General features: G+C 57.3%; 1 protein-coding gene across 1 annotated transcript; it reads left to right on the forward strand.

The window, feature by feature from the left end:
- Positions 1-867: 867 nt before the first annotated feature.
- OTOP3 (otopetrin 3) lies at positions 868-10,661 on the forward strand. Its single transcript, XM_069481682.1, has 7 exons — positions 868-891; positions 4,912-5,328; positions 5,415-5,551; positions 6,159-6,217; positions 6,456-6,574; positions 8,666-9,480; positions 10,491-10,661. Exons 1-7 carry the CDS (start codon positions 873-875, stop codon positions 10,659-10,661), a joined length of 1,737 nt encoding a protein of 578 aa, XP_069337783.1. The 5' UTR covers positions 868-872.
- Positions 10,662-11,803: the final 1,142 nt, after the last annotated feature.

The raw sequence follows: 11,803 nt of genomic DNA on the forward strand, positions 1-11,803 counted from the left end.
AGCATAGAGATGGACTTAGCAGGGAGGGAGACAGCCAAGGTTAGATGGATCAGGACCATTGAAAAGGGGCTCTGCGGCCAGAAGGGGAGGAGTTGGTGGCCAGCCAGAGCCAGGGTAAGTGAGGAAGTGCTGGGGCAGGACCAGGGTGGGAGCAGATGGCATCTGGAGGGAAAGCGTGGGAACAGTAGCACCCGGAGCGTAGGGGACTTCAGAGGAAAGTGTGCCTGGACCTGTCAGCAGAATGGGGTGAGGAGGTCTCAGAGGCGGCAGGGGGCGCAGAGGAGGGCTGAGGGGGCTGCCTCCCCGCAACCCCTCCCACCCTGTAAGAAAGGGGCTCTGCCCGGGTCACTTCCACCCCAAGTCCAGGTTTGACTTAAGGGAGACAGAGGGTCCGGCGAGGCCGCATCCAGGCCTGGTTCTAGGTAGGGTCCAGGGAAAAGCTACCCCAGGCCCGGAGTCGGGGGTGGGGCGGTTCCATTCCCAGCTTGGCCACCAGAGGAAAGCAAGGCCTGAATCCCGCAAGACCTTTACTGCGGGCCTAAGGACCCTGCACCCCACTCAAGCCCACCCCGAAGGTCAGCGGCCCGCCTGCCCCAGACCCGGTGGCGGCGCGCACCGCCTCCCGCACCGCCCACCCGTCCCGCAGCCTCGCTATTGGCTGCACCATCTGCGCCCCGGGCCCCTGGCGGGGTAATTAACGAGGGATTAATGAGATATCCAAAGTCAACAGAAAAATCGATGGGCCACGGAGTCCGAGCGGCGGCTGCGCAGTTCCACTGGGGGAGGGCGTCGGGGGCATCGGTCGGGGCGCGGGAGCCTCACCTAGACGGACGATCGGCTCTGCGCCCGCAGTCTGTATTCAGCCGGCGGCGATGCCTGCCCAGGCCTCAGGTAAGGCTCCCGGCGCCCCAGCTAGCGCGGGCCAGCATTCCCGGCTAGCCCATCCCCGACGCTCACACATACTCCGCCCCCCAAAAGCGGGGTTCGGGAACCAGGGGCGGCAGGGCTTGGGGCGGGACGGCGGGTGACTGGAGAGAGGTCAACTCCTTTCGACCCGAGGCTGGCCTCTCTCTGCCCTCCACCCTAAGCCCGGCTCTGCTCCCACCTCCTTTCCGCGAACGTGGGGCACACGAGGGAAGCGGGACGCACCACGCCCGGGCTGGGTCCACACAGCCGAAAGGGGGCTCCGAGGCCAGGACGAAGCGAGAAACCGCATGGCTGGTTTTTAAAGGGTGTAAGGTTGGTTAGGGCTGCCTGGACGCCTCGTCTGGGGCACGTACTTGCGGCTGGCCCGGCCCTGCAGTCCCGGAGGGTGGCTCGGAAGGAAATCCCGGAGCTGCCCGGCCCGCGCTCTGCAGCCTCTTGGGGAGCTGGCCCTACGTACCTGGCCAGGCGCCCGGCCCGACGGCTCCGGCTCCGGCTCAGCAGCTTTTATTACCCGCCTCTAACTGCGACCACAAACCAGTTTGGTGTCCCGGCCCTCCCTTGGACTGGCGTCGCGCTGAGGGGCGTGCCAGGGGGCAGTGGACTCCTCCTTGTCAGTTCCAGACACCCTCACCCTAGCCCCCTTCTCGCGACCCCTATGTGCCCACTCCTGCGCCCTGCCCAGCCATGGACCAAATTCACTCCTTTGACAACTCCCTCCAGGGCCATTGGAGGGTTGGCCCCCAGGACGGGGTGGGGGCGGGGGTAACTGTAGGGGCCACTGTCAGGGCGAGGACCAGGGAGGAAGAGGACCAGGAATCTTGTCCCCCAATGTCCTCTCTGGGTCTACAAAAACAGCCCCTGAAATTCACCACTGATCTCAACCCTTCCCACCTCTCCAGGACCTGGAAATAACTGGAAGGAAATGCACAAATAGCTAACACAGAAAACCTTCTGTGTCCCAGGCAGCGCTCTACATGTGCTTGCATGTACTAAATCATGCATTAAATCATTTGATTTTGCCAAAACCCCCATGAGGTAGTCTTTATGCATTAATTCCTTCATTATTTGTTCAAGGAATCATTGTTGAACATCTGCTATGCACCAGGTACTATTCCATAGTTGTCTATTCGTTGTGCAGAGGACGACACGAGGCACAGAAAGTCTGAGTAGCTTGTCCCAGATCCCAGAGGGAGCGAGTGGTAGAAGCTGGGCTCTTCAGCGTTAGGCTATCCTGCTGGAAGGCTGGGGGTGCACAGCAGGTTCCAGCGAAGGTGAGGTGGAGCCATCGTGGTTGGGAGAAATGGAGCAGGGAGACACCCCTGCGAGCCTCAGCCTCGCTCAACCTGGGTGGGGGAGCCTGGGAGGGAAAGATCAAGATTTTCTGGAAAGTCTCCTCCCGGAGCCAGCATGGAAAGCGTTTAATGGGAAAGGTCTCTGTCCATGGCTCTGGTGCTGGAAATTCCCAGAAGCTTCCAGAGTCAGTGGGCAAACACTGAGTGAGTGTCACGCCTGTGCTAGATTTGGGGATTCCAAGTTAAGCGGGACCCAGTCTCACCCCTGGATGAGCGCCCAGCCTTGAGGGAAGCCAGCCACACTCACAGCACACCAGGCAGTGCACACCCACTCTTGGCAGGGGGGAGTGGCCCCAGCAAGGCAGCCACCAGCACGCGTGGGCAGAGAGGGAAGGTGTCCCAGGTGGGTGCTGAGGGTGGGGGGGAGCCACCAGTGGGGCTGGCCGGTGGTGCGGCAGAGGGAAGAGCAGTCTCCAGGGGCGGGAGGCTGCAGGGCCCACGTGGAGCCCTCTGCCTGGGCCTGGATGCTGCGGGGCAGGTGGCTGGAGCGGGGCGAGAGGCACGGACAGGGAGGGGGCAGAACTTGGACAAAGACAGGGTGGACTGGGAAAGCGGAGAAGATCATTTGTAAAATCTTGGCAAGAGGCCCAAGTGTCAGTAGTACTCCATCTGCCCCGGGAGACAAGGTACAAACACAGAGCGGGTAGGTGCATTGGGAGAACGGGGGCCCAGAGAGGCTGCATTTTACAGCAGATGTGTTGAGTGTGTGCTGGTGCATTAAGGGCCAGGGTGAAGGTCCTGGAGCTCAGGGTCTTCAGGCAGAGACAGAGCAAAGCACAGCTCATCGAAACCGAGCGTGCTGGGTGACCTGCCAGCCATCAGCACGAGATGCAGTGGAGTACCAGGAGGTAGCAGCTCACCCAGCCTTGGCGTGGGGGCATCAGGGAAGGCCACTTAGAGGAGGTGGAATCTCTGCTGAGTCCTAAAGGACAAGCTGGAGTCAGCCAACATGCAAGAGAGGTGTGCATTATACACAAAGGGGCAGGTGTGGGCACAGATGGGGGCATTCTGGGAACTGCAACAGGATGGCACAGCCCAAGGACAGGGAAGTGGAGTCTGAGGACAATGCTGGAGAGGTACGTCAAAGCCACACCTGAAGCAGCAGCAGCTGCCCTGCCTTGGGCAGTGCGTGCGCCAGGCCCATGCTAAACATTCCCAGCCTGGTTTCACTGTGAAAGGCCCTGCATGGGCCGTTTGGACTTTATACTGAGGGCAGTTGGCTGCCTTCGCAGGGCTCTCAGGAGGGAAGACAGAGAGGAGGGAGCCTGCCCCCGAGTAGTGATTGGGGTCAAGAAAAATCTAAGAGCAGTTCATGAGCTGGAATAAACAAGTGTGTGGGCTGGGGAGAGCAAGGGGCAAGGGCAGAGGCAAGGAGCACGCCCAGCTCCCTGCTAGGAGCGTGGGGCATGGAGACGCCACTGAGACAGTAGCTGTTGGAAAGCAGGAGAAGGAGGACGGTGAGCGCCTTGAACCCTGAGCCCAGAGCACAGTGGCAATGGCAGGACGAAGGAGGAGCCTGGTGTGGCAGGGGACCTGGCAGTAGCCTCCCCACCAGGACAGCACCCTGCTCTCAGCCCCCCAGCAAGGACGCATGTCCAAAGAGGTCCGAAGGGGAAAGCAAGCTGGACTCAGAGCTACAGGCATTGACTGTCCCAAAATCTGTCCCAAGAAAGTGGTAACAAAGTGATTGACCTGAGTAAAAGCCCAGGGAAGGGGAGGAAGTGGCAGGAGACATTCAGGGAAAGAGGAGAGCAAGGATAGTGTCACCCATGTTGTGCTGGGTGCACAGATGGAAGTCAGTTCCGTCAAAGTCAAGGGCACAGCAGCAATGCTGATCACCGTCTGTCCCATGCTCTTGGCAGACATTATAAACCAACCCGAGAACTTTTTCCCAAAACTTTTAATGTGCTTTAAAATTAATTTGAATTACATATGTGCTCATTTTTTAAAAAACTAGAATATTAAAGCTAAAGAAAAGTCTACCATTCCCAATTGTAGGCCCCTTATCCCTTCCCCAGAGGAAACTCCTCTTATGAAACTGACGGGTATCTTCTAGACCTTTCAAAAGTAGCTTATGTACCCATAATAGAGTATTGTTTCAGATCACACCATTCTTTCCCACCAAGCCCAGGCTCAGCCTCAGGATCCTTCCCGACGAAACATTCTAGGCAGTCTTTACCCAACTAGTCAGAATCAGAATAAGAGAGGACACCTCCTTGCCCTCCCTGATTTCAGGAGTGAAATTCCTCCCAGAGGCCAACAGGGAAAAGCTGCCTTTTGGTGGTGAAAAGTCTTTGCCCTGGAAACCAGCCAGGCACTACGCAGATGCCCCGGCTTCCTTGACAGACATTATCACCCACACTGAGTCAGGAAGTGGGGTTGTCCAGCTGGGGGTGGAGTGGACAATGCGGTCCTCGAGCCAGTAGAAATAATCCCTTGTGTTTATCTGTAGCACAAAGAGGTCTGTCTGAACCTCCCTGGGTCCTGTACGGTAGATGGGGCAGCTGCTATTACTTCCAATGTCCAACCAGAGAGGCTGCATAGCTCACCCTAGGTCACACAGCAGTTAGGAGCAGGGGACTTGAACCCAGGTCAGCCTGGCAGCCAACCCAGGACTCTTCTCCATCTCCAGCTTCTGCTGAGGCTCCACCCATGCCTTCTCCAGAAGTACAGGAGACTGAAGCAGCCCCGGACAAGGAAAGCCGAGTGGACAAGGGGACCGAGGAGACAGGGGCTGCTGCCCTGCCCCAGCAGAAGTCCTGGCTGGTGTGGCATTTCTCGCTGCTTCTGCGGCGGGACCGGCAGGCCCAGAAGGCCGGGCAGCTCTTCTCGGGGCTCCTGGCCCTCAACGTGGTGTTCCTGGGTGGGGCCTTCATCAGCAGCATGATCATCAACAAGGTGGCCATCACGCAGGTTGACGTGTCGATCCTGCTGACTGTGCTGAAGGTCCTCTCCTTTCTGTGGCTCCTCTACTACGCGGCCGGCACCACCCGCCAGCCACATGCCGTGCTCTATCGGGACCCTCACGCGGGACCCATCTGGGTGCGGGGTGAGTGTCAGGGTGCTGGGTGGACAGAAAGGGGCGAGAGGGAAAGTGGGCTCCAGGGAGGTGTCAACGCCCGCCCGCCCCACCAGGCTCCCTGGTGCTCTTCGGCAGCTGCACCGTCTTCCTCAACGCCTTCCGTGTGGGCTATGACATCACCCACATCAACTGCAAGTCACAGTTCGAGCTTGTCTTCCCTGTCATCGAAATGGTCTTCGTCAGCATCCAGGTGACAAGTATCTCCCGTCCCCTGGCCACTTGGGGACACATCCTACCTGCCCATGCTGTAGGCACACGCACCCTGCTGCTTGTACCTAGAAATGGCCATGCAGACGAAGAACAACACGTACTACACCCTACGCGGGGGCCACCTCCCAGTGCCCACAGCCATGGCGTGCAGCAGCAACACGCATGCCGTGTCTCTGAACTGCGGACACCTAAATACGTCTGCCTATACACACAGAGATGTACATCTCAATAGATACTCCCCAGATACACAAACCTCCTCGTAATCCCAGCAATATCCTATTCTCTCGGGTCTCTGTTGTGCAGCAGGCATTGTGTTGGGTGCTTCATTTACATCATCTTCTTTATTTCCCCAACAAGTAGGCATTTCCCCAAAAGGTGGGCATTTGGGCCCCTTTTCAGAGCTGAGGCAACTAAGGCTCAGAGATGTTTGGCCACTGGCTCAGTATCACACAGCAAGAGCCAGGATTCTGACCCAGTCTTCCTCCCTCTGTTCCGTTGTAAACACACACAAGCGCCTGAGGACACACCAGGTCCCACAACCCCCACCAGCCCCTGGGCTCAAGGCCAGGTCTCTTGGTCTCTTTCAGACCTGGGTGCTCTGGAAACACTGTAAGGACTGTGTTCAGGTCCAGACCAACTTCACTAGGTAAGACTTCCCTCCCTCCCAAACCTTCTGGGGCTCTCTGCACCCCACCCCCAGCTTCCCTGGACAGGGTGGCCCTGGGGCTGTGGGTTTCTCTGGGGTGTGTCCCAGGTGGCCCCTAGACCTGCCCCTCCCAATGTCCTAATGCTGGAATGGATCTGGCGTTGGAAGTGAGTGGTTGCCCCAGCGGCCCCCCGGGAGCTAGCCAAGCTGTGTGAGCAGAGTGTGGCACTTCCTCCAGGTGTGGCCTGATGCTAACCCTGGCCACAGACCTGCTGCTGTGGGTTCTGGCTGTCAACGATGACTCCACGCACCAAGAGATCGAGGCTGAGCTCAGCGACCTCATGGAAAAGTCCTCAGGTACAGAGAGACCGGGACCTCTTTTCCCCCAAACACACACATGCGCTACATGCCCTCACACAGGTGAGGCTCGGTGAGTCTATAGAGTTGGGACCAAGCTCTAGGGGCCAGAAACTGAAGTTTGCCAGTGGTACTCATCCTGCCCCATCGGGTGCCGGCACCCTGCACCCCGCCCCAGGCACCCAGGCACCCCACTCATGGTATTTGCATTTTACTTGCAAGAAACTAAAAAGCCTTCCTGGTTGAAAGGAATGTCTTCCTAATACAAATTTTAGGTACCTAGACGTGTCAGGAGAGACAGAAGATTTCTGGGCAGAAAAAAACTCCCAAGATTGTCCCATTTACCCCAGCTCCTACCTTACAGTCCACCCCTTAGGGGCTGTGTCCCATACCCGACATGGGAATGTCACTCTCCATGGGATTCAGCCACACCTGTATGTACACACCCCAGGTGGCATCAGCGCCATGCCCTGTCGCCCTCTCAGCACACTCAGCACTCACACACCCGCTGCATCGATCAAGGCACGCCTTGGACTGCGGGCATTCCGTGTGCCCTGTTACATTCCTCAGAAAAGCTGTGCAAAGAGAGAATTAAGTTTTGGCAAGTGACATCATGGATTTTGTCTACATATACATATATATATATATATATATATATATATATTTTATGAAAAGTCATGCTGTCGTAAGATTTTGTCATTATAAAAAAATTCAGAGCCAGGCGTGGTGGCTCATGCCTGTAATCCTAACACTTTGGAAGGCCAAGGCAGGGGGATCACTTGTACTCAGGAGTTCCAGACCAGCCTGAGCAAGAGCGAGACCCCATTTCTACAAAAAATAGAAAAATTAGCCAGGTATGCTGACACATGCCTGTAGTCCCAGCTACTTGGAAGGCCGAGGCAGGAGGATCACTCGAGCCCAGGAGTTTGAAGTTGCTGTGAGCTACGCTGATGCCACTGCACTCCAGCCTGGGCAACGAAGAGAGACCCTATCTCAAAAAAAAAAAAAAAAAAAAAAAAGTGTATTTCCCTACATTACTACAATGCTATTATGATTTCTAAAAAAATTCCTTACCAACATCCCCATCCTTTATATCAATCTATATTCAACTTTCTCCAATTAGCATAAAATGTCTTTTTTACAGTTTGTGCTAACATGGAATGGATTTGGTTAAGTCTAAGTCTGTTTTTTCCCAGTGACATTGAGATTTGTCAGCCTGCTTCCTAGTGGTGGTTTTCATCTTGTTCCCCTCTTCCCTGCTTTCCCTAGAAGTTGGAAGCATGGACCAGAGTCTTGATGAGACTCAGGTTAGACATTTTTGGCACCGGCATTCCCGAGGTGCACCTGTCCTGAGGCACTGGTGTCCGATCACCCCTGGTGCGTTCTTTTTTTTTTTTTTTTTTTTTTTGAGACAAAGTCTCACTCTGTTGCCCGGGCTAGTGTGAGTGCCATGGCGTCAGTCTAGCTCACAGCAACCTCAGACTCCTGGACTTAAGCGATCCTCCTGCCTCAGCCTCCCGAGTAGCTGGGACTACAGGCATGCGCCACCATGCCCGGCTAATTTTTTGTATATATATATTTTAGTTGTCCATATAATTTCTTTCTATTTTTAGTAGAGACGGGGTCTCACTCTTGCTCAGGCTGGTCTCGAACTCCTGACCTCGAGTGATCCACCCGCCTCGGCCTCCCAGAGTGCTAGGATTACAGGCGTGAGCCACCGCGCCCGGCCACCCCTGGTGCGTTCTACTAATGCTGGTCGCTCGGTTCGGGTGTAGCAGCCCCAGCCATTGTAAAGCTATAGGTTTTCCCTTGGGTCCAGGAAGTAAATTGTGGAGGTGACATTTGGCACCAGCGACATCATGTTTTAAATGCTTGGCACCTGGAGTCTCGAATCCCTTTGTGAAGGAACACCCATTCTGTGATTTCTGATTTCTGTATCTGGGCTTCAGTGTCCACATCTGTAAAATGAACAGCTGGGTCCCTTTCACCTCTGGCATGTTCCAGGAGGGGAATGGGAGTGATCTGTGCAGCCAGTGTTCCCAGAGGAGGGCCCACCTGAAAGTGTGCCCCCTCCGGCCCTGCCCCTCCCAGGCCAGGGGAACAACACCTGTCTGTGCCTCAACTCTACCGTGTGTGAGGTCTTCCAGAAGGGCTACCTGATGCTGCACTCCTTCAGCACCGAGTACTGCCTCATCTGCTGCACCGTGCTGTTCGTCATGTGGAAGAACGTGGGCCGCCGCCTGGCACACCACATGGGTGCCCACCCCAGCACCCCGCCCTTCCACCTGCACGGGGTCCTCCTGGGGCCGCTGCTAGGCCTGCTGACGCTGGTGGCAGGTGTGTGCATCTTCGTGCTCTTCCAGATCAAGGCGAGTGGCCATGTCATTGCTTCCCAGTACTTCAACCTCTACTACGCCTTCTATGTGGCCGTGCTGCCCGCCATGAGCCTGGCATGCCTGGCGGGCACGGCCATCCACGGGCTGGAGGAGCGTGAGCTGGACACGCTCAAGAACCCCACCCGCAGCCTGGACGTGGTGCTGCTCATGGGGGCCGCGCTGGGCCAGACGGGCATCAGCTACTTCTCCATCGTGGCCATCGTGGCCACCAGCTCGCACGAGCTGCTCAACCGCCTAATCCTGGCCTACTCGCTGCTGCTCATCCTGCAGCACATCGCCCAGAACCTCTTCATCATCGAGGGCCTGCACCGGCGCCCGCTCTGGGAGGCAGCTCCTCAGGGCTCCTCCGGGAAGCAAGAGGCCGAGGCTCCCCGCAGGGGCTCCCTGCTGGAGCTGGGCCAGGGCCTACAGAGGGCCTCGTGGGCCTACATCCACTCCTACAGCCACCTCAACCGGAAGCGACGGGCGCTCAAGGAGATCTCATTCTTCCTCATCCTCTGCAATATCACAGTGAGTAGCTGGGCTGGGAGATGAGGGGTGGAGCTGGCCACGCAAAGCCAGAAATCCCCACTCAGGAAGGGATGGATCAAGGACACATACCTCTTTCTAACTAGCTTGATGTTGCTTGAAAGTGTTCCCCGGCTCCCTACAAGGTGCCTGGCATGAATAGATGTGCCAAGCACATAGCTCAGTGCTCCTTACAAACGAATATATATGATTTCCACCCTCCGGAAGCTTACCGTCTAGTTGGGGAGACACCAGGGAACAAGTGAGAAAATTACCACTAAATTCATCATCCTCTGAATTCAGTCAAAGAAAGTAGCTGGTTTTCTAAGGAATCCCTACTGGAAGATATTGGTGATGATTGCCCAGCTCCTGGTGGCTGCTGAAGTCCCAGGTCCACCTCTTTGTGCCCTCTCTCCGCACCTCATTGAATCATGACAGTAACCCCACGTCCCAGGCACCATAACTAGCCCATTTGACAGATGAGGAAACTGAGCCTTGTGTTGTTAGACCTACCCAAGGCAGCGCTGGGACAAGTCAGGGCTGTTTGACCCAAGGTATGAAACCTCTGATCCAGGCAGAGAATAAGTAACAACTTGGCTGTAAAGTGCGTCAGGAGCGCAGGGAAGGAAATGTGGGCCCCCGTGGCCGAGGAAGGCTTTGCGAAGCTTCAATCTGAGCCTTGAGGCAGAGTTTGGACAGGAAGGTGGGAGCAGAAGCGTGAAGCCCTAATTAGGTCACAGGGGAGCCCAGCTTGACAGAGCAGGTTGCACACTGGGAATTCCTGCCACTCAGCACCGTGCGGTGGCAGCCTGTGGCAGCCTGCATTCTCGCGATCCCCCTGGAGCTCAGGCCGGCCCCAGGCAAGCCGAGGAGATGGCTGAGGCCTTCTGGGGTGTGGAGTGAGGAAGCTTTAGGGGGAGAGCAGCTCCCTCTGAAAGCCTGCCTCCCCCAGCTGGGTGCTTTGGGGTACAGGTGAGCCCCTCCCCCACTCCACACCTTCGTCTCCCCTCCAGCTGTGGATGATGCCTGCGTTTGGCATACACCCGGAGTTCCAGAACGGGCTGGAAAGGGATTTCTATGGCTACCATACATGGTTCGCCATCGTCAACTTTGGCCTGCCTGTGGGAGTCTTCTACCGCATGCACTCCGTGGGGAGCCTGGTGGAGGTCTACTTGGGGGCCTGAAGCTGCCCAAGAAACCCACCTCCAGCAGAGCCCTGAAGTACTACGGCCAGGGAGAAGGTGGCCCAGAGTTTCTGAGCAGGTGCCTCATTCTGAGAGGTGCAGAGCCCGGCCTGGGGTTCCCAAAGCCTCCCCCTCCCGGAGCCTCACTGAAGGGGAGGACACTGCCAGTAGCCCAAGACCAAGGGCAGGGGCCTAGCCACAGAGCTCGTGATGTCCACGCCCAGGCCTGGGCACATGCCTGCCTCCTGCCTTCCCTCCACAATCAGAGAGCCAAGGGTGCGCCCAGGAGGCCGGCGGGGGCCCCTCACAGCTGCTCTCTGGGAGGGTCAGACCTAAATGATGGAGTCTGGGAGTTTGGAGGCCTCAGGGCTCAGCCTCCTGCTGCGGGAAGGGCACATAGTCCGAGCATGGCCCAGGACACCCTCGGAGCAGAGCCCGGAGATCAGAGCTTGGCAAGCGGCCCTGCCCCTTTCCCCACACACCCTGTCTCCTAATGAGCTCATTAATTAGCTGCCAGGCAGAGTTCAACAGCTCTCCTGCTGCATAAACCCTGTTTGTTTGATCGATGATACTCAGGCTTCGTGGCATTTGTTCCCAGAGACAGAACTGCCGCTCCACGTGCTGGGAAAAGACAGTCACCCTGGGCAGGGCTGTGGGGCTGGCACATTCCTGGGCCAGGCAGGTCTAAACCGGTCCTTCCCTTGTTGATCCGTGGGAAGGGGTGGGAAGAGATGGGCAGAGGCGTGTGTATCCCGCCCCAGCACACCCTCTCTCTGGGACAGAGCCCCAGGTGACTTTCTGCAGCTGGCTCACCACAGAGCTTATAGCCTCTGCTGCCCAGGCCCGCCCGATCCTCTGAGCCCGCGGGTGGAGCACGGAGGGGAGAGGCAGGCACTGACAGCCCATCCATCTCCCTGAGCCCAGAGCAAACAGCGGGCTCTGCCCTCCCCCTCACCCCCTCCACGGGGCGAGACACAGGCACGCCCAGGTACACTGCCGGGGCCCCCATCACGGTCTCAGTGGCTGCCTGGGGTGGCCCCTTGGCCTCTCCTGTGTGGGCTTTCTGTCTGGCCACGGCCCAGGGGCCCAAACCTGAGGCAACTGAGCCCAGTCTTGCTTCTCACACAAGGAAGTGACAAGTG

This window comes from Eulemur rufifrons, chromosome 9, assembly GCF_041146395.1.
Source record: "Eulemur rufifrons isolate Redbay chromosome 9, OSU_ERuf_1, whole genome shotgun sequence".
Classification (NCBI taxonomy): domain Eukaryota; kingdom Metazoa; phylum Chordata; class Mammalia; order Primates; family Lemuridae; genus Eulemur; species Eulemur rufifrons.

Bases quoted from the DNA above. Each gene is read 5' to 3' on its own strand.
- OTOP3 (XM_069481682.1), top strand. The intron at 5,552-6,158 runs GTGACAAGTATC...GGTCTCTTTCAG, and splicing joins TGGTCTTCGTCAGCATCCAG to ACCTGGGTGCTCTGGAAACA. The intron at 9,481-10,490 runs GTGAGTAGCTGG...TCTCCCCTCCAG, and splicing joins TCATCCTCTGCAATATCACA to CTGTGGATGATGCCTGCGTT.